We start from the raw sequence: 21,938 nt of genomic DNA, 5'->3' as shown, positions 1-21,938 counted from the left end.
TAGTTTTTAGAAATACACTCATTAACGCTATGCGTACAGCGGCTGGTAGTTACAATGGAGTACTACAGATAAAATAATAAATAATTGTTTATGTTGACTGCAAAACGCGAGCAAATACAAAAAAAAAACATTTTTGTGCGTATTACTCCCTGCTTTAACACAGAATCGTGAAAAATATGTATAGTTGGCGAGGCTGCAACTAAATATCCCTCTACTGTCTCAGTTGTTGTTTCAACATGAAAAAGTTTTCATTTCATAGCCGCATTTATCATTTGTCCGATTATTCCGACTCCACGTGAATGTGTGTTAACCTGGAATAAGCTAGCTAAACTGACAGTAGGGTATCCTCGGTGATAAATCTACATTTCCCTACAATATCTGATAAAAGAGGTTGTTATTTAATTTTACCCTGGTAAATAGAAGTCAATCAAGTGTTTTGGAGCACCTTATGAAAGTCACAGCAGCAGAAACAGTTCAATATCAACATACTGACTCCTACCAGCTAAAGTAGGAAAGTAACGTCAGTAAAGTTAGCTTCTCAAATTAACGCTAACCTTATTTCTTGCAGGAGGAGGGATTAAAATGCCTTACTGGACGTGCTGCAACTCCTGCTTCCATTCTCCCTCTGCTGGCCGCAAACTGGCAATCACAACCTGTGGACATGTCATCTGTAGTGTCTGTTTTCAGAAAGGTGAAGGGATGTTTGTTATGCTTACAGACAAAGCAATCACGATCTATAGTGTTAATATCTTGCAGGTTAGAATAACCACCACCATCTCTTCAGTCATGTCTTACCTGCTGCTTCTTACAGTGAAAACATGACTGGACAGGGACATCTGTTGGATTTAAAGTGATATTGCAGATATGATGACTTTCAACACGAGACTTCAGGAGCATCTTGCTAAACATTTCACTTCAAAAACACACACTATAGCTACGTGGGTACACACTGGTTTTCATATTGCTCTCAGTATTATATTGGGGAGGATGAAATGGCTAATCCAGTCATCCTCTGTCAGTGAGCGCTTATCCTTATATCCTCAAATGAATTTAGAGCAATATTACACCATTCAGCATTGGGTTTGGGATATTGTTCGATTTGGGATTTGAGAGCTCTTGGTACACCCCTGGAGGTCCCTTGGTCTCACTTTGGGAGTCACTGATCATATTCACAAGCCTTTTCCTTCTGGGTTTAATCTCAATCAACCTCTGATTATATTTTAATTAGCTCAGGCCAGACCCATGAGTTACACTTAATTAACTTTAGGTCTAAAGCTGGAGCACATTGAGAACCACTTCTAAATGAAGAGTCTACATGTCGCTATATTCAGTATGAGCCAAGACAGATTACGCACCTCATTTGTTTTGTAGCTAATTTTGTGGGCACATAATTGCAACTTTCCCTTTAGGCACCCAAGGCAAGTGTTTAATATGCAAAGCAAAGTGCCAAATATCACCTCTCTCAGACAAAGTAAGCATCTTCCTACTCATCTTTTGTTTGGATTCACTTTCACTATATTCAGACATTAAAATGTATAATCCTTCTGTAACTGCAAAATGTACGTCTTTCAGAGCAGCTCAGAGGTGAAGGCTTTGTTTTCTGACATCAATGTTGTGGCAACCAAGCACTTTTCTGAAATCGGAAAGGTTTGTTCTACCCTTACAACACAAAATATTAAAAACTGCTCTTGTATCCACTCAGAATTTGAGTTTGTGTTTGTCACCTCAAGACTTGCTCAAAAAGATAGAAGAGTTATGAATGGATTTTTTTCCAACATATTTCTTATTGCTATAAACCTAACACAGCGCCGTGTCCTACCTTTTTCAGATTACAAAGTTCCAGGCAAGACATCAAAATAGACTGTTGACTCATTACAAGCAAAGGGTGAGAGGCAGCTGCTGAATTTTTCCAAAAGGGATGTTTGATGGAGTGTATGAGTGTGTATTTTAGGGTTTGCTTCCATTCATTTGGCAGGTAATGGACCATATTTTTAGAGCTATTATCTGCCATTAGTTTTTATCATGTAGGAAATGTGTGACATCAATTCTGCAAACCTTTCAACCATAATAACAATATGATCTAATACGTGTTTTGCCCCTAAAAACTGCATGTTGTTATCATAACTTAGTACATAGCTGTACTTGTGCGTTAACCATTTCATCAAATACAGAATGAGAAACTAGAAGAGGTGTTAGCCAAGGTTAAGCAAGAAATGCAGCAGATGACAAAGTAGGTGATGTCATTCGTTTATTAATTATGAAATATAGTTGGGTTTTTTTGCATTACTTTTGAACCTCATTGTTTTCCCGTTAAAGGAAGCTGAATGAACAGAGTGCCTACATTGCAAAGCTGGAAAATTCCCTCCAGCATTACAGGTACAGCAGGAAGAAGATACTTATTTAAGATGTTCCTGTTAGCTTCAGTTATATTCACTAACACAGTATCACTCATGAGCTGATATGTTACTGTTCTCCAAAATGTAAGACTTCATTGGATTTTTTTTATCAAGTGTTTGATGGTTGTCTGCATGTTCATTTTTGTACACTTGATCATCTGTAGCTGGAAGGATTTTCGTCTTAAACAGCCACTATGGTGTGTATTTAGTCAGTCTTAAACTATCACTTAAAGCAGACTTTTGTATTTAGCATTTGGCTGATGTCTGATTTTTATTTTCCATACTGTAGACTACTTTATTACTATCTTTCACTCAGAGGATTTGAACCAAAACTTCATATGTCTGTTTTATTCATAAGTAACCATGATACTCACAAAAATGTATGGAGGTAAAACGCATTATGATCTGGAGCTAGATAGTCTTGGTGTGTACCTCTGTTAGTTGAGTAGCACCTCAGCATAATGGAGTATTATAGCCCACTGGCTGTCCTCACTTTTCACTAGGTGTCACTCCTGGCTCATCTACTTATGAGCTGCTACAGCCACACCCAGCACTAAGTAGAATTAAAGGTAGTCTAAAAAGCTGTCCACAAAAAACATTTTCATAGAGCAACTTCTTGAATGAACACTGAAAAGTATCTTAAGAAAAATGTCAACATATTATTCAGTCTACTGAGAAAATGGGATCTTCCAGGAACTCTACAGCGTGCATGATTCACCCATACTTACGAGAACTGCAGTGTTTTTAAATGGTCTATAAAATACAAATATAAAGGATGACTAACAGTAAGAAAAATCTCTGACACTGTTCACATAAAAAGTTGTTTGTCTGGCTTCTATCTTTTATTTTAAGATGCATGTTAACTACAGCTGTATCTGTTATGTTGGAACAGACTTACTTTACTTATTACTGTTCTCACTCAGTGCCAAAGTTTCATCAGGGTCTCAGATGAGCCACGGCTCACAAACTCCTCAGAGACATAAACCAGGTAAGCAGTAATCTGGTAATGTTCCAGTGTCACTGTTGTTTTGGTCTCTTCTGTACCACCTTTGTGTTTAGCACCTCAACACCTGTATTTTGATTAGCATGACATTTTTTGGAATGCTGCTGCAGCAAAGAATTGTTATTTATTAAATTGTAGGTTATGCTTAAAGAAGTCACCTTCCTTAGCAATAGGGAAATTAATTCTTATTATCTGAACAAAAAAATAGACTTGGTTAAAATGCACAGCTGCTGAAGTAGTAAAAAAGTGCACAGCCAAGCAGGATGAGCTAAATATAGTGACCAAACAAAGGGAAGTTGTGCCAGGTCAAACACTTTTCACACTTGTCCAACTAGTCTAGCTGACCATTAAGTATTTTTGTCTTGCATTCACAAATTCCCTGCCTGACTGCTGATGTCTCAGTATCATTAATATGGTTGTTGATGTTGTTTCTTTTCTTGTTTGGTGTCAGCCCGACAGATCCCGTATAACACCCCCATGTCCCTCTCAAGACACTCCTCCATTGTTAATGTGTGAGTTTGAGCATTTTCCACCATCTTCCATGTTAATGTTTGATTTACGCTCCCTTCACCCCACCTCAGTCTGTGTTTTGTTACCTCTTTGCCCTTCATTACCTCTCACCAAAAGAGCAGGACAGGGAGCGAGAGAGAATGTAGGAGGTATTTCACAGAGCAAACACGTTATATCCTGGCTTCAGCCCCGGTGTCTTATGTTAGCTTTAGCTGTTGTATAGCTTTGCCCTGCCCTGCGGCTTTCCATACACACTTACACACCTGAATAAGCTCAGCCTCAGTGGGCTTTAGTCAGGATTCCCTGTTGGTTTTCCCAGATACTGCTGACACAGGACTGATTGGCTGCTTGAGTTTAATTGCACAAATGTTGTTTCATCCACTGAGACTGTGGATTCTTTTGCTAAGTGTAAGTGAGAGCAGTATCAATTGAAAGCGGATATTAACCACATTTACAACGCATGCCTGCAGGGTCAATTCAGTATTGGTTTAATTTGATTAAAGAGATCAGGTTTGTTCACGCTAAGGTCATTTGGAGCATGTAATGTCTAGGTATCTGAATAGTTTTCTCTGTATTTGTTAAGATTTTTTTCCTTAACCAGGATTATTCCCATACAGAAAAAAAAGCCTTGAAGACGGGGAGGTCTAAAATCAGCAAGTTTCACATAAAAGAACAAAAAAAAAAGACTTTCACAAACAAGAATTAGATCAATAGAAGGGGTTAAAGTTTAAATAGAGAGTGCTTTAAGTATGTTGATATTTTATTGCTGAGTTGTATTAAAAATCTGACTACTTTACAAAATCAATAATTTACATTTAGAGAAGCTCTTGATATTTTTGCAGCCATGGGCAAAGAATGTACTTCTTTTTTTACATTAAACAAGAACATTTTGTGCGCAATCTGGAAAAAACAACCTTCAAATATGACTCTTCTTAAAATCAACAAGTGCACAACATAATTAGACTGTTTTTTAAGCATGTTTTTAGAAGTTCTAGTTGAATATTGTGATTTTGTAAAGTAGAAATCTAGTGTTAAAGCAGAGAACAATCTCAGCTTCAGTATACGCACCATTTTTATTGTATTTTATTTATTTTTCATTTAAAATGACCATGCATATTAATTAACACTTCTTTAAATATGCCAGAATTAGCCAAAAGGCTAGTTTACATCCGTAGTCCCCTGCCAGATGTTAAAAGGGCTCGCTAAAAAGGAAAAAACAAAGAAGAAAAAAAGAAAAGAAAAGTACAAATAGCACTGTACAATTAAAATTACTAAAAGCTACATAAGGACATGATATGACCATCTTTGAGAGAGTGGCCATGGACATAAAATACATGGAGCAAGACAATCAGAAAGCAGCAATAAGGAAATGTTAAGGAAGACACAAGCAGACAAAACAGGACAACATTTAGCAGTGCTGTACACATTTGCATTCGACAGTGACTATCAATCATTAAACTAGCTGCATACAATTCAAATGAAGCAACGTATAATCACAATATTTCACAATATATTCGATGTTGTTTGAAAATTGGTTTCACATTCTCCTCAAAGTTCTGCATCATGATGAATTTGAATCAGCAATATTAGAATAGCATATAATGTCAGGTGTTTGGCTTGTTATGAAAGTGTAAAGACATCAGGGAGGTACTCGCCTAATTAAACCTGAAATGACAACTAACGGGTGCTCTTCTTTGTGCAGCTCTGAAAACATGGAGGTGGACGGTCTGTTCAGGAAGGTATGTTTTATTATTTCATCTCTAGTTTGTTATTTATGAGCTCTGTTTAGATTATACAGCATAATGATATTTATTTCAGACTGAATTTCATGAAGAAACATGCACATAAAAAAGCATGATATGTGAGGTTCCTCTGTGTGTCTCTGTTTTTCAGCCTAACACCGTCCCCAGACTGTCCTTAATCAGTCCTCCAAACGATGGCCGAATGGGTAAATGGTTTACTTCACCTGTTTGTTCTGCTTCTTAGTTATTCATGTAAATTCACGATTAGTGGTTTGATGCCTTTCTTTGCTTAATGTGTAGCTTTTCAAGCATGAGACTAAAGACACTTTGAAATCACACTTATTATGCTGCAGAAGACACAAACAACGAGGGCCCAGTTTTTTGTCTGTGAAAGGCATGCACAGTAAAGCAAAAAAAAAAAGCAAAGTGTCAGGTTGACGTTGACATAATTGCAGCGTAACAACCTGACAAAATCATCCTGTGACACAGCCTTGTTAGTGGATTATAGACACTTCACTTGACCACCCACAGAGATTACAGCAGTGCAGATGCTGAGTGTTGTTTTGCTAAGGATTACACCCACTGAGTTCCTTCTCCTTAACTGTGTAGTAGACTCCTTTAAAGGAACTTGTGCTTTTAATCGTGGGTGATGAATCTGCTGAAAGTCGTCTGATGAAGACTGTGTAGTTCCTAACTGTACATGTGTGAGTGTTTGAGGAAGTTAATGATATTTTGCAGAAAGTTAACATATCTTACCAGCAGCAGTTTGGTGTTTCTGTAAAAAGATAACATTCTTAACAGAGCTCTCTGTAGTTGAAGATTGTGAGCAGCTGTAGGTGTTTCTCTGTAAAATACTGATTCTCTTATATGACCTACCCAGTCATCTTGTGTGTTTGGAAGAATATCTAAATATAACTTGCAGTAGAATTATCATTTTGATTTATTTTGTTCAAAAAACATGATATATATATGTATGTATGAAATACGTTAAGGACTTAATTTGGATCTTTCTTGTTTATGTCTAGGTACCATCTGTCACAGATCCACCGATCAGACCACAATGACCAACAACTCAGCCTGTTCAGCCACAGTCAGGTGACGTATTTCATCAAATATGGTGCAAACTGCTAATATGAGATTAATATAGATTAATAAGTATCCATTTCCTGTCTTTCAAAAGTGAAGCCCTCTTAAACCCCTGGAACACTCAGAAGTTTTTTTGACTGATTGAGATTTTGATATGTAGGCTGCTAGTGCTTAGATAGCTAAGTTATTAGACCATTACATCAGCTTTGTGTATATCATTTAAACTATACAGCTTAATTGGCTTGCATCTGGTGTTATTGTATGATTATATTATTCAGAAAACATTATCAGGTATGAGAAGATACAAACTGTGCTCAGGAGCTTCATTTGTGTTAAAGATGTTTTCAGAACACACTGGTCAGCCAAAGCAGAAACAGGATCAGCATTGCAGGACCTGCCCCAACATAGTTCCTGGAACTTTGAAAAGTTCTACCCCACAAGTAGGAGCATTTTAGGGGGTGATTTACTATCACAGAACTAAATTTAGACCCTGGTTCCTGCGGTTGACAAGCAGATAGTTCCAGGGTAAAGTCCCTGTGGTTGAAGAGCACCTAAACTGTTAAAATAAGAGAAATGTCTCTTGAGCCCTGTACATAGTCTCAGACTGTTATCACAACAAAATAGTGGCTGATAATAATCCCAAACAAACACTTTGTTTTAGAAACAATCACTGTTTTTAAGAAATAACTTGGCTGTTTTTAAAAAGTAGTATTTAAAATCTGAGAATACAAGGAATCTTGGGAAATAAAATGAGATTATTTTATTTTATTTTTTTTATGAGAACAGGGGGAAGAAAATGAAATTCTTTTTGAAAATATGTGCCAGAAGTTCCTTTTAAAAAAGAAAATATAACAAAATAAACCATAAGTGTCTGTCCTCTTCTATCACAGTCGTTTTCAAGGAGCATCGATGACCCCTGACATTTCTTACAGCCAGAGCTCCAGTTGGAAGTCTCCCATCCTCAGACCTCCCTCTTCCTTCAGACACTCCATGTCCTCGCTGGTCTTCCCTGCTCCATAACACACAAACGTAAACACACACACACGTCATGGAGCCTGTGGAGGCAATACACCTGGCTACTGACATGTGCACGAAGGTATTCATATCTTGAACTACCGAAAAATGAGTCACCAGCTTTTATTTTTGCATGAAGTGATGTAACAACCCAGGATCCACTATTTCAATTGTATATATGAGACTGGAATATACTCAAAGTCTGTGTTGTTAAATTTTTGTTTGCTTATTGTATTATCAATTAAAGCAATTTAACAGTGACATGAGCTGCATGATGCTGAGTGTGTGTATGTATTCATTTGAAATCACATATACATTCTACAAATGTCTGTGTTAGTGAGTGGTTATGGTCTCACTTCATGTTATAGTACATTATTAGTTAAAGTGGTTCATCCATGTTGTTTAGCAGTGAGTTACTTATCCTGCAGATAAACCTTCAGATCTCACCGACCATGCAGCCTGGCAAGCTTTTAGCCGACGGCACAGTTTGAAATGACGCCAACTCTGCTCCACCACTCGCACCTGTTCAATTTACAAAGATAAACTAGGATTACGTGCAAGAAAAAAAAAGATGCTCCCTTTACTGGATTCTACAGACTTGACTGCAGGCTTGACAGACTAATGCTGCAACCTGGAGAAGCCTCCGGGGGCAGTTCTGCTGGAGTTCCTAGGTGACAGATTCAGCTCTTTCAGCCTGCTGCCTCAAACTTCAGTAACATGACTCGTCAATTCACCCACAAATTTTGTTACAAGTGAATGCAAAGCAAATTGTAGCTGAACAGAAACATGACACCACCTGAAGTCATCGCAGCGAGGAGAAGCTGATGCAGTGAAGCAGGCGGCGGGGACGACCTGATGTGTTCAGACAGGTCGCTTCTCTCTTTGTCGACCTGCGTTTCTGCCTCTTTTGTCCCTGCTTGTCAAGGCGGTGAATGGTGTCTATTGAAGAGGGCTCAGGTGTGACTTGTGTGTTCTGGCTTTGTGCACGCTATATTCAGGCACTTACTAGCATGTGTGAGTGTATGTGTGTGTGTGTGTGTGTGTGTGTATGTGTGTGTAAAGTTGCAGGGTTTTGTAGAGAGTCGGTGGGCCTGATCCTCCTCTACACTCTGGTGGGATTTGAAGTCGTTTCCTGTTTTTTAAGGTCCACTTAGAAAGAAATGGCTCCCTGGGGCAGACTGAGCCGTCATGGTGTCACACACTGACAGGGAGAAGACTAAATCAGAATAATCTCTCCCTTGTGTGCTCACACACACACGCACACACACACTGGGCAACTCTTTTGCAATTATAGCAATGTTTTACTTTACTCTGGAATGGTCAACCCAGTCTTTTCTCACACGCTAACACATCTCCTTCTCTCACTCTTACTTTCTCCTTTTCATCCACCACACACACTCTCCCCCTCTCTCTCTCTCTCTCTCTCACACACACACACATACATACACACACCTCTGTATGGCTCCAGGCTGTACAAATGAGCCCTGCCACTTCAGAGAGCTAAAGAAAACTATTCTGATGTCAGTGGTAATTATTCAACAGCGTGTTCCCACAGCTTGTCCACCCCTCCCTCCCTCTCTTTACTCTCACTGTGTCTCCATCTCTATCTTTCTATGAGTGTTCCTGTGTGTTCCTGTGTGTGTGTGAGAGAGAGAGAGAAAGGGAAGCTTCTCTCTTAATCTGATCCAGATTTCACACTTTGTCACTCAGTATTTCAGTCCTGTACCTTTGGTGCTGTAAGAGTAATCCCCTCAGGCAAGACACGACATGAAGTAAATGATTTCACACCGGAGCTATTTGTCTTTTCTGAGGTGAACAGAATGAGGGTCTGCAGCGACTAATCTGTGATCACCATCAGATTAAATCATTTTAAGTTTGAGACATCCCACAATAAGATGTTGTTCTTCACATGAGTTCTTTAAAAAGCCAGCACAGAGGATCTAGTCATATCCTAACCTGTGTAATTAGGGAGATAGACAGCATGAACTAAGTATTTCTTGTGTTTAAGAGTTACATTTAACCATCTAGAGCAGTGCTATCAAGTCAAAAGGGTCGGTACTCCCTCAGTTGGTTGCAAAATAAACCTGCAGGTCAAAGAAGGAGGCCTCTAAAGTCATAAAATAAAGACAAAATAAAATTTAAAAATTGTTGTTGTTTTCATTAATGTTTGTCTCCTCTGGGGTTGTTGTGCCTCTGGTAAGACATCCTCCAGAAAAGTGAACGTCTCGGTGAATCATCACAGGACATCCTAAGAGGGATTCTTTAAATGCATGTTCACTCTGAAGGGCCACACCATCGACAGGATGTGATTTATGATGAGTCATTTATTCATGATATTGGAATAATGATTCTGATTTGATGTTGAACTTCTTGCAACCATCAATTATGGAAAAACCATCAGGGAGCCTTGCCCCAGCTCCTGGACTCAACCCCCTAAGAGCCCTATGTACAGGAGGACAGAAGGAAATAGCGAGAAAAGAGTAAGAGCTAAAATGGCAGGAGAGTGATAGGTTTGAATTCATGTAAATGTGTGGTTGCGATGTGGTCGATGTGGTCCCTGCCCCTGAGCTTTACAGTATCACTGAATAAAGCAGATCTCAGGTAAGGACTCAGTAAAGACCGCTCCTGTAGTGATTGAATTGTTCAGCTGCTCACCCACAGGACTGAACAGTGATACAATATCATTAGGTGACACTTTCCACTTCCACTGAGCTGCCTTTTCATATCTTTTTTTAGAACATTTTTAGGTAACTCTTTCTTCAATGATAAAAAAACACCCATGATCTTCTCATCTCTTATACAGCACCATTACTTCCACTGACTAACAATATCTGTAATATATTTGTATTTTTAATTAAATAAAAAGTGCATTCAGAGTAAAAAATACAAGGTAGTAAGGGGTGCCTGTTTAGCCCAGCAGCCCCATACACAGATGCTTTACTCCTCCTCATACTTGTGCGACTTTTCACCACAACCCTTTGCTGTGTGTCTTCCCTCACTCTCAACTTGTCACATTTCATATCTCTCTTCAACTGTCCTATCTAATGATGCCCCAAAAAACTACTTAAAAATGACAAATTGATTCAGAAACAAAGGAAACAACTCAGAATAAAAAGATTAACTAACTGAGGAAACTGAGTATATCACCAGGGACCATCTTTATGAAAACTGGTTGTCATCTGCTTTGACTCTCCATGACAGGGGATTTTTTTTTCATTATCATCTCTGATTTTCTGTTTTGGGAAACAGTTTAATTATTTTATATATGATGTTACATGACATAAATTGCAACACTAAATATTGACACCACAAATATATCATTATTTAAATGATTATATACATTTTAGACATGTCATCTAGCCCTAGATTTAATAAGTGTGTTGCAAATAAAGCGATAGTTAACAGTATTGTAAAGATAGGGAGATCTTCGAGTTGATCACTAAGAACTCTAGAAGACTACAAGACTGATCCAAAGATTATTCTTCAAAACAAAGAAGCAAGAGTTTCTGATCTGACCTGACATTACAGAAACCAGCCTGTAGGTGTCACTGTAGTCTATCTCTGCTCTGTATACATCATGATAGCTGTAGTGAGCATTCCTCTGCTGTGTGTCTGAAAGCCTTTGGACCACAGCTGCCCTCTGATAGAGATCCACAGGATGAGGAAGGAAAGCGCGCACACAAACACACCTATTCACATCTGCTGCTTTTGAAGAGGGTGAATAGGGCGAGATTTGAGGAATTGTTACACACATACACACCCGCATATACACACACACACACACACACACACACACACACACACACACACACACACACACACACACACACACATACACACACACCCACACACACACACCCACAGGCAGTTTTGTTGAATTTCAGCGGAAGAGAGTTCAATAGAGGCGGTTTATGACTCAAAGAGGAACAGGTGAGGATGGGTGACCTGGACCACTTGTATTCTGTTCAATACACACCTACACACACACTCACATCCACACTCACACACATTCAGACGCACACACACACACACACACACACACAGACATAAACAGGCATCCCACATGTGAAGGCAGGCAGGCTGCTGCCTTTGAAGGGGCCCGGCCTCCTCCAACTGTCCCATGCATGCTTGAGTGATGTCAGCACGGCTGTGGAAAGATTCTTTTCCTGTCACACACACACACACACACACACACACACACACGCACGCACGCACGCACGCACGCACGCACACACACACACACACACACACGCACGCACGCACGCACGCACGCACGCACACACACACACACACACACACACACACACCTTCCTTATCATATGCCATCTCTTTGCACACACACACACAAGCCAACTTATCTTGCCTTTTTGCTGCTTTCTGAAACAAATACACTCACTTACACACATGCACTGCCGCTTGCATAACACGCAGAGACTTCTTTCCACTCTTTCCCTTTCTTACACACACACACTCACACATAGCGACACACACTTGGCAGGATGTGCGGGGAGAAAAAGGGGCCGAAAGACAACACCAAGATTAGGAGGCTTTTGTCACGGCTCTGTGGCAGACTTTAAAGGCCTTGGCTCCCTTCCCCTCTGCCAGATTTCTTTCTTTTCTCACCCTGTCTGTCCACATCCCTCTCTTTTCACAGGAGGGGGGGAAGGTAAACATTTGGTACAGAGAGACGGAGAAAAGGGAGGAAGGGTAGAAGAAGGATGGAAGCCGCCTGTTGCCCCCTTTTAGCCTCTTTTTGTGTTTTTGTTTTCTTGGTTTTAATGGCGGCTTTGTGGCTGTGCGGAGGATGAGTGCAGATGGGGAGAGGTATGCAAACAGAGCAGTGCCTCAATGCCAGCCAGGTGTCTGTGTACTTCCCATCTCTGTGTGTGTGTGATGCAAACATCTGTGCTTTTGTGTGTGTGCATCAGTGTGCAAACTTCCATATGCAGCTGTGTGCACATGTTGCATATACACTTAACTCTGTCAACCTTTTCCCACTGAGTGTTTGTGTGTGTGTTTTTTAGGTTTCTATGACAAGATATGTGCATGTTTTTTTCCCAGGTGCTTGTCTGTCGTAGCCCTTCATGGTCACTGACTCCATTCACCTGAGCTGTCCTTTCACACTGAAAAGCCAGTTGACGGTAAAAGAGCCCTTTGGACAGCTTCTCTTCATCACCAACCACAGCTGCTGTTGACTCAAGCGCCCAGGAATCTCCTCCACGGGTTCACACCCTTTTCACCAGCCGACCGCAAACCATAACCCTCCACCGGCAAGGAAGGTCCCGCAAAACCTCAAGGACTAAATATTTGCCCTGGCAATTCACAATGTTTCAGAGAAACAGGCAGAGGAAGTTGGGCTGGAAGGGAGAAGTGCAAAGATTCAGCCAATTGTGATGGCTAATCTACTCACATAGATTGTGGTTGATATAAATCTGCAGGTTGGAGCAGCAAAATTCTTTGCCACACAATTTTAACCTTTTGTCTCTTTGCTATCATCTGATACAATGCAAAAACGACACCACTCCATTTTTCGGTAATTGATGTTGAGTTATTTGAATATTTTGTCTCTCTGTTATATTACATTACTGAGGTGTTCTGCCTCAAATAGGCACTGAAGAGTTGTTAAATAAAATCTTTCTGTAAAATAAAGCTTCCCAGAAAGAGACGTTTCACATCAACAGAGAAGAAAACAGTGACCTTAACCAAACAAAGGGTTCATTGGACTTCTTGACAGCCCAGGAATGTCTTCAGTAAGTTCTCACAGTACTGATCAGATCTTCAGCTACAGTGATGCACTCTGGAACAAATGTGACTTTTACAGCCTGTGTCATTTCACTTGAAGAATCATCCTTTGGTTTTATGGGTGTTATTGTCCTGAAAGAAATATGTCTTGAACCCAGTAGAGTACATGAGTATCTGAAATACCAACTAACACAATGCAGTGTTGCAGTCGAGTCACCAAATGGACTGTGTTTATACAACCCTGTCTCTCATCTTTTGACAACTCAAAGCCCTTTAACATCACATATCACACTCATCCATTCACCCTACATTCATGCATTTATAGCGGATGCTGCTACGTAAAGCAGCCACCAGTATTAATAAACACATTCACACAGTGTTGGCACAGACACCAGGAGTAGTTTGAGGTTAAGTATCTTGCTCAAGGACACCTCAGCATTTGGACAGAGGGACCTGGGAATTGAACCACCCAACCTTGAGATATAACCGACTCTACCACTGAGTCAGAGCTGCCACTCGAGTCAAATCTTGAGTTCAAGTCACTAAAGGAGAATCCAAGTCAAGTCCTCATTGACTGACCCTTTTAATCTGGCCTTTAACTTGGAGTCATTTATTTTTTAGCCCTGGACTGGATTATTACCATTGTTACTGTTATTAGCAGTTTAAAAAAAAAATTGTTTGATCTTATTTTACATTATTTTATTTTTCTGGTATTTATCTGATCCTTTTTTATTGGTTTTATCGTAATTAATTTATTTTATAAGTATTTCATATTACTTTCCTCTCACTTGTTCTAGTCTTGGATCATTTTACCTATTGCTGTTGTTTTCTTTCTCTCTCTGTTCTTTTGTGAAACAATTTGGGCTGCATACCTGAATGTATGAAAGGTGCCTTATAAATAAAGATGAGTTGAGCAGGGTCTGGATCCAACCTGACTCCTCATTATTAGATCCACTAGACTGACTGTGTGGAAAGTTAGTGATGTGCAGAAAGCACATTTCATTGATAAACATCAGATTCTGTCTGATTCTGTTAGTGTGTCTGGAGATTAAACCATCAATGAATTTGTGAATGAATTTTTCCCAAATACAATTTCTTTCTTCACAAGTTTTCTCAAATACCTACCAAGCCTCCATCCATCCTTTATATTAAAAACAAGAACTATACATGCAGAACATTTAATCTGGGTATCCATCCATCCATTATCTTGACCGCTTATCCCGTTAGGGGTCACGGGGGGCTGGAGCCTATCCCAGCTGGCTTCGGGCGGAAGGCAGGGTACACCCTGGACAGGTCGCCAACCTATCACAGGGCTGACACAGAGAGACAGACAACCATTCATGCACACACTCACACCTACGGGCAATTTAGAGTGATCAATCAACCTGAGCATGTTTTTGGATTGTGGGAGGAAGCCGGAGTACCCGGAGAGAACCCACGCATGCAAACTCCACACAGAAAGGCACCCGCCCGGCCGGGGATTTGAACCGGGAACCTTCTAGCTGTGAAGCAACAGCGCTACCCACTGCACCACCGTGCAGCCTAATCTGGGTATAACAAACCAAATTAGTACGGTCTGTTTGCACATTAGAAACGCAACGTTTCAGCTAATTCATACATAAATACCTCAACAAGCAAACCACTGAATCAAAACTGAATCGGTGGTTTCCAAATGTTCAATGCAGACGGCTTACACGCAAAAATGCTCAAGTTTTCTCTCCAGCTTATCCGCTGTAGAAACTATTTGGCTCAAAGACTGATAAATTGAGGAAAGGTCACTGACCTTTTTGTTATTACTCCTGATTTATTTGAATAGTCACTTGATACTTGAAATATCTGTGTATGTTTGAACAGGATGATCTCTGCTCTTCTGTGTAACAGGATCCTCAGTGTGATCTTTCATGTGTTTATTGTTGTGCAGACTTCACTGTATGCTGACCTTTCTGCCTGGCCTCTCTCATGAAGCGTATAATCTCAATGAGACTTTCACCTGGAAAAACAAAAGATACGTTAAAACCTCTTTTTGCTGAATTATGTTTTATTATTTGTCTTTAAAAATTGTTACTCTTTAGAAGTGAGGTCATTCTTTTTTCCTCTCCCTTCCTGCTGTCTGCACATTTCTTTCCCTTCTCATTTGACACTTCCATTCTCTCCCCTGATCTCTCCATTTTTTCATCCCTGCTCATCATCGCAGGGCAGCAGTGAGCTCAACACATCTGTCAGCAACTCCGCTCTGTGTCATACTCCTCCTCATTCTCCTCCCTGTTGCTCTTCATCTTTTCCTACCCTGTCTGCCCTTTCCATCGTCCTCCCCCTCAGTCAATCAAACTCGCAGGAGAGAGGCTGGAAGACACAAACGCAGGAAGAGGCTAATCGAAGAGATAAGAAAGAATGTGAGTTAAATGTCAAGACTGGAGCAAGCACAGAGAAACTGCATATTTGCCTTCTTTCTGTAGACTCTCTGTTACAGAGCTGGAGTGTGCAAAACTTCTTTCAATGCTCCAACACTTAACACTACCCCTGCTCTTTCTTTAAAACAAGTGAAGCTTCCCAGATGCACAAAAAAGTCATCCAGGATTTCTAAATCCCTGAGTTAGGTCATATGTACATGAGTAACTGTTGGCTTTGCAAACATTTCAGAACCACAAATTCCTAAAAGACTAAAAGAGAGTTCACATCAACCTTCAAATCCCAAAAGATGAGACAGGGCAATCACATTTTGCCTATTTTGGTCAAAACATCCATCACATGAGGGGAAGCTATATATATATCATATTTTCAGATGATGTCTGGTCGTATTTAAATGATGTGCTGAAACATAGAAAAGCAGAGCAAAGACACAAGGTCAACGTGAAAGGGTAGATTAAGCATGAGTTTCATTTTACAGTGTTTTCTTATGTTTCTCTTTCACAGATTGATCTTAATTTTGATGACTCTTATTTATTATTTTATCTTTTACCATAAACTTAACCAATTCTGAAGAGAAATGTTTATACCTCCAACTAAATCTACATCTGTAATCTGTAATGAATTAACAAAACAGAGAGCTATCAGTCAATCCTGCCTGAAAACTTGATTGGTATTCTAGTTCCTCTTGGTTCCCTTGCTACAAAATCTACGATTTTTGCCACCATCACAATCCTGACTCAGGGGAAGCAGCACAGAGTCAAAAATGAATAAGTAAAACAAAGTTTGTTGAAAGGTACTGCAAATAAACAAATAGACAAACAAAAAGAAAGGTGGTGGCCAAACTTGAGAGAAAGAGTGGGAGGGGCTTAAATGTTTCCAGGCCTGCACACAGGTGATAGGTATCAGTGGCTGATGAGCTGTGGAGGTCAGGAGGACGCCTCATAGTAAAAATAAAAATAAATCAGCTTTAAACATTAAATGTCCCATTATATACAGGTAGAATAGATAGAACTTACTGAAATCCAAAGCAGCCCATATTTTCAAAATGTATCTGGTAGGTAGTATTCTGTATGAACCAAAACACACTAACATTTGAAAACAGGAAGATTTGGATGAGCTGCTCCCAGTAGAAATAACAAATCTTACATTTTAAACTCGGCTCATTTTATGAAAAGGGTTTGGTTGAATTGGATGCCAAAGTTCCTCTAAGCTCTAGGTTTGGTTTTAGAACATCACTCTGTTTCTCGCAGCTGCTCAGCAGCAACGGGCAGAAAAGTTACCAACTAGCTTGTTGGAACATAAGGATGCTGATGACTATGATTATTATTATCATAAGGCTATTATTAGAGGGTACTTTCCTTCTCAACTGTTGAAAATTGACACACCTATACATTAATGTTGCCTTGTCTCCTTGATGTGCAAATAGGCAACAATTTGCCAAGTTGAGACTAGCTACTAAATTGCTAGGTTGAAGTTGGTGAATATCTTGTTAAGATTATGGAGCAATTAGTACATAAAGAGTATTTTCTTTGTATCAGAAGTTGGTAGACTGTGAAATAGACAGCTTCCTGAGAGTGGTGCCAAAACCTTTTAGAGCTCCCTCTACTGGCTGGCTCTAGCATGAGTTAGAAAGCTTGCCTCCTCCATGTGGTCAAACTGTAGCATTTGTTTTATAACTTATTGCTAAAAAATTGTTTGTGACATCATGTTTGACAGCCCTGCGTAAATCAGTTCAACAGACCAGAGGAGGGATGGTGGGAGCGAACATGTCTACAGCTTGTTTTATCTTCAAATTGATAGAGGAAGCTGCGCTATTTTTCATTGGGATTTGGGATTGGGTCACCATACCCCAGCTCCACTAGCAAATATCCACTGCGCAGACTCTGGCTTCAGCTGTGCACCATGACAGGGCCTCTTACAGGGGTACTTTGGCCTCACTTTTGTAGTGGGACTTGTTGACCATTATGTACAGTCAGTGCTTTGCACAAGCACACTCCAACTTAATTCTGCTTGAAAGTAAAACTGCATCTGTTGCAAATGCTTAAACAAATACTTTATATTTAAATAACAGGTTATGCTTTCAGATTGTGTTCATGCCTCTCAACAACCAGGACTCATATTTAAGCATTAACCACCACGTCTGTTGGAAAGTTCAAGAGTCCAGTAGATGCACTGTGATGGCTGCAACAAATTAACCAAATCAAAGTCTGAAGATTTTTCATGATAAAGCAGTCTCCAAAAGGTGAAGTGCAGCAACCAAAACCACCACGCCACAAGACAAAAAAAAAACTCAAAAGAACACACAGAATACAATATTTAGTTGTTGAGTATTTCATTATTCTGCTCCCATCCCTGGCCCGGTCATACCCCTCTACCCCTCTCCAGTGCCCCATCCTTCAATAGTGTTTTCTGTCATCATCTTCCTCTCCTAAATGAGTCACAGAGATGCAGAGCCTTCACACCCTCCATCTGCACGCACTACGTGTCCATCTGTCATCACTGCAGACAGACACGCTGACAGATAAAACGCCGGCACCAGCCCTCACAATCGAGGGGGACTTCAACCATTTAGAGGACCTTCACTTAAAGACAGCCTCATTGTGCAGAGAGCTATTGTACTGGACAGGAACATCTCTCTCTGGTGTGAGAGGCAGAGCAGACAAAGTGAATTTGTGATGGGTAAAGAAGTTGATGCAAGGTGCTTGGGTTAGTTAAAATTTGAAGAGCAAAGACAATAAAGTAGATTAAACTTTTTAATGGCACCATTAAAATGATTAAAATGGGAGAAAACAACATTTAAGCCTAAATGACAATAGACTGTACAAGATTGTCGATACAAAGATTATCGATAAAATTTCGTATATTCCATTGGCACGTATAAATACAGTATCTTACAATGACATGAACATGGTATTTGCTACATAGCTTACTTTACTACTATAACACAATCCACTCATGCAGTATAATGCCCAATTATATGAAAAAAACAAACATGTTGTAAAGAAAATAAATAAGAAGCACACTTTCTGAAAAATAATAATCTGGAGACGTTTGAATGTTCACTGTTTTCTGTGAAGTGTTTGCTGTGTGATGCAAACAGCATTCTCACTGAATTAACAAACAGTATGATTTCAACATGACTGTTTCCATGTAAATGCTAGAGGGAAGTGCACTTATACACAGTCTGTTTATTGGCAGTCTATTAGCTTTTACTTGAGAACTTGCACAAGGTTATGTGTGAAAAAATGAGGGAAGAGTAAACTAATCTGACATTTGTTTTCATGGATTAAGAGGAGCTTTGTTTGAAACCATCCAACAAAGACATAGAAATAAAAGTCCAGCTGTTCAGGGTGATTGGTAAACTTTTTTTTTTTCTTTAAAGACAAAAGTAAGAGGACAAGAAACAAACCTAACAGGGAGCAATTTTTAGACGTGCATTCATTCAAAACTGCTTCTAGAGAGAAAACAGAGGACTGTCGCTGTTCTTTCGAGGTATATCATGAGTTTGTGGTAACTGTAATCTGAGAGCAAGAAAATAGATAACACACAAGTGAAAATGCATGAGCTATTTTCCCGGGGGATGTCATTATTTTGAACATCAATTAAGGCAGCTGATAAAATTAGTGGTACTTTTGCAGACAAGTAAAATCAAACATATCAAGAGATGTGAATAAATCCCAGTGCTGGGAGCAGCAAAGCTACTTATAGCTTCTCAGTGGGTACTGTTAAAATAATCTGCAGCATATACAGCATTCAATTTTAACGATGAAAATACTGTTATTTGATTCCATTAGAGCATTGTTTATCTTTATAGCATCTTAATCTGTCCTGTAACAGGGTGATAGAGGGATCTGCAGGTGAGAAGAAAGTCCTTTATCCAAAACACAGCCCACATCAGACTTCCTCTGCTGTGTTACAAAGTGTGTGTGGAGAACAGCGCACATGCAAACCCTGTTCCAGTATACTTGTGGTCATATAGTGAGGCGCTTCTTGAAGAGAAGAAGAGTTGAGGACTTTAGGTCTCATCCTTAAGATAGAATTTAAGCCCTCTAAATCTCAAAACGGATGAACAAGAGTCTGTGACATATCCAATGATCCGACGGTGATCCACCAAGTCTGGAAACAATTCCTGGAAGGCACCAGTGTTCAACGAGGGCGTGGCCGATCATCCCTTTGCACTGTTGGCTACAGAAAGTGAACAAATAACTTTGAGGAGAACAGAAAAACTGCATCGCTCTCTTCTTCTTCAGTCAGCAAGCTTAGGAGAGAGCCGAAAAGGAGACGATGTGAAACAGGAAATGCCAGCATTCTTCAGAAAAATAAAGCAGCAGAACAGTCAGAAAACGCTCTTAAAGAGGAGCCCCCTTGGATGAAGCAGAAATGAGCTTCTAGCTGCTGCCAAAACAGTGCTGCACGCTGTCTGTACTCAGTTTGACAACAGCTCTTTTTTCCACAGCACCCAGTTAGCAGCTGGACATTTATCAGGAAGGCTGTCGGCCCAGCTGACGCAAAAGCTTGCAGCCTTTACCCTCACATCCTTTAGTGGGAGTTTGTTTGATTTGTGTCTTTTACGGCTCAGTTTGCCTGACTCTTGAAACTCTGGATTGAAGCTGTACAGTTAGAACATACTATACATTTCTTTTGAGAGGATTAAGCAGCATGCCAATCACCATCTAACTGCATCCCATTATGCACAGGAGTATCTATAGTAAGAGCATTGAAGAGAAGGTGAACTGTGTTTCTGCAGTTACTTAGGAGGTTATGGTTGTGTGTCTAAAGAACAGAGACAAGTAAATTGTTGGGTTAAGTCACTTTATAGATGTTTTTCGTAGCTTTAAGGTCTTTGAGCAAAAAGAAAAGGAGAGATTTAAAAATCTAAAGTTGAGATATCATATAAAAAGGCTTTAATAAAATATATATTGAGATTTTTTGGATAGATTTCTCTGGATTTGCCTCAAGATTGGCTAAAATAAGGATCTATTTCTTCCTTTACATTCTTCATTTATGCGTCTTTAATAAGTCTGTGTGTTCAGTATAACAAAGCTGCAACAGGTTAATGAGGAGATGTGTTTGATGTAAATCTGCATTGTCTTTTGCATGCAGCTTTCTTTTTCCTTTGCTCTGTATGTCTGCAGTCTGTATGTCAGCAGTCTGTGGTGAAAGAGTCTCCATGCACCAGAAACATGTTCGTGGAAGAGTCGGACGTGGCTTCTCCCTCTCACTGCTAACACTGGTAGTGAATGTGCTGGTGCTGATGCACTTTCCCGTCCACGTGCGAATGCGTGTGCGTGTGTATATCTGTGTAGATCTTTGGGTAGACTTTGGGAGCCAATCCAGCGCCGCCCTGAGTGAGGAGCAGCTGCTGATGGGCGATGTAGTCCTCGTATGAAAGACAATCTTTATCCCCGCTGGCCGGTTGTTGAGGCACCGCGGGGCAGGCTCGCTCGCGATTGGCTGCAGGTAGACGCTGGGCAGCGGGAAGAGCAGAGGAGGATGAAGACGAGGCAGAAGAGGAGGAGGAGGAGCAGGTGCGTTTTGATTGGCAGAACCAGAGGAGGGCGGTGCCTAAAATGAAGGCGACACCTGCGGGTATTCCAATAATGACGGGCCAGGGGAGGCTTGGGGAGGTGGCCGTGGGGATGGTGTTGCTCTGGGGCTTTGGATCTGCAAATTATAAAAGATAATGAAAGTTTAAAAAGGTGGTAAGAAATAAATATATCAAACAAACACACTGAGCTGAACATGCTATCTATGGTTAAGTGCTAGTTAGTAGTGTTTTTGCCACAGTGTCAACAAGCAGAGGTAAAATGTGTTGAACTCCTTTCCAAGTATTGATTTGATATGACAAGTTTGATCAGGTTGTCTCTAGCCTTGACTATTGATGATTGATAACTCCTCGTTTTGAGGCTTTGACCAATCAGAATCAAGCTTTCATCGCAGCCATGTGACTAGGGGGAAACCCAGGTAATAATCCACTATCACAATCCGCCTACATCACATTATCCCATACTTAGATATCTTTAGTTATGACCATAG

The 21,938-nt window shown here is 40.1% G+C and overlaps 2 protein-coding genes and 1 long non-coding RNA gene across 12 annotated transcripts in view; 1 reads left to right on the top strand and 2 right to left on the bottom strand.

The window, feature by feature from the left end:
• The window catches only part of LOC117817848, a 71,601-nt gene extending 70,838 nt beyond the window's left edge, over positions 1–763 (bottom strand). For 5 of the 8 annotated variants that reach the window (XR_004632233.1, XR_004632230.1, XR_004632232.1 and 2 more), the window contains exon 1: positions 592–763. This is a non-coding gene — a long non-coding RNA (uncharacterized LOC117817848). Of the gene's footprint in view, positions 1–408; positions 514–554 lie in introns of those variants that run through there. The other 3 variants (XR_004632234.1, XR_004632231.1, XR_004632235.1) reach the window with 2 other exon arrangements.
• On the top strand, positions 277–8,017 carry LOC117817846 (probable E3 SUMO-protein ligase RNF212). Of its 2 annotated transcripts, none has more exons than XM_034690620.1 (13): positions 277–390; positions 569–691; positions 1,410–1,471; positions 1,573–1,647; positions 1,829–1,885; positions 2,172–2,230; positions 2,317–2,376; positions 3,320–3,384; positions 3,851–3,911; positions 5,612–5,648; positions 5,803–5,857; positions 6,677–6,746; positions 7,628–8,017. In XM_034690620.1, exons 2-13 carry the CDS (start codon positions 583–585, stop codon positions 7,755–7,757), a joined length of 840 nt encoding a protein of 279 aa, XP_034546511.1. In that variant the 5' UTR covers positions 277–390; positions 569–582; the 3' UTR covers positions 7,758–8,017. The 2 variants fall into 2 exon arrangements, with proteins under 2 accessions (XP_034546511.1, XP_034546512.1); XM_034690621.1 differs by having other exon boundaries at positions 303–412.
• Positions 8,018–18,643: 10,626 nt separating this feature from the next.
• Positions 18,644–21,938, bottom strand: part of fgfrl1a (fibroblast growth factor receptor like 1a) — an 88,085-nt gene continuing 84,790 nt past the window's right edge. The window contains exon 8 of one of the 2 annotated variants that reach the window (XM_034689114.1): positions 18,644–21,566. In XM_034689114.1, coding sequence (XP_034545005.1) covers positions 21,127–21,566 — 440 coding nt within the window. In that variant the 3' untranslated portion in view covers positions 18,644–21,126. The remainder of the gene's footprint in view (positions 21,567–21,938) is intronic. The other variant, XM_034689115.1, reaches the window with a different exon arrangement.

Source organism: Notolabrus celidotus, chromosome 8, assembly GCF_009762535.1.
Source record: "Notolabrus celidotus isolate fNotCel1 chromosome 8, fNotCel1.pri, whole genome shotgun sequence".
Classification (NCBI taxonomy): Eukaryota; Metazoa; Chordata; class Actinopteri; order Labriformes; family Labridae; genus Notolabrus; species Notolabrus celidotus.
This window is presented reverse-complemented; position numbering and strand designations above follow the sequence as displayed.

Excerpts from the sequence above, each read along its gene's own strand:
- LOC117817846 (XM_034690620.1), top strand. The coding sequence starts at position 583 with ATGCCTTACTGGACGTGCTGCAACTCCTGCTTCCATTCTCCCTCTGCT. Across the intron at positions 1,886-2,171 it reads TGACTCATTACAAGCAAAGG|AATGAGAAACTAGAAGAGGT; the intron begins GTGAGAGGCAGC and ends CATCAAATACAG. Across the intron at positions 5,858-6,676 it reads TCCAAACGATGGCCGAATGG|GTACCATCTGTCACAGATCC; the intron begins GTAAATGGTTTA and ends GTTTATGTCTAG.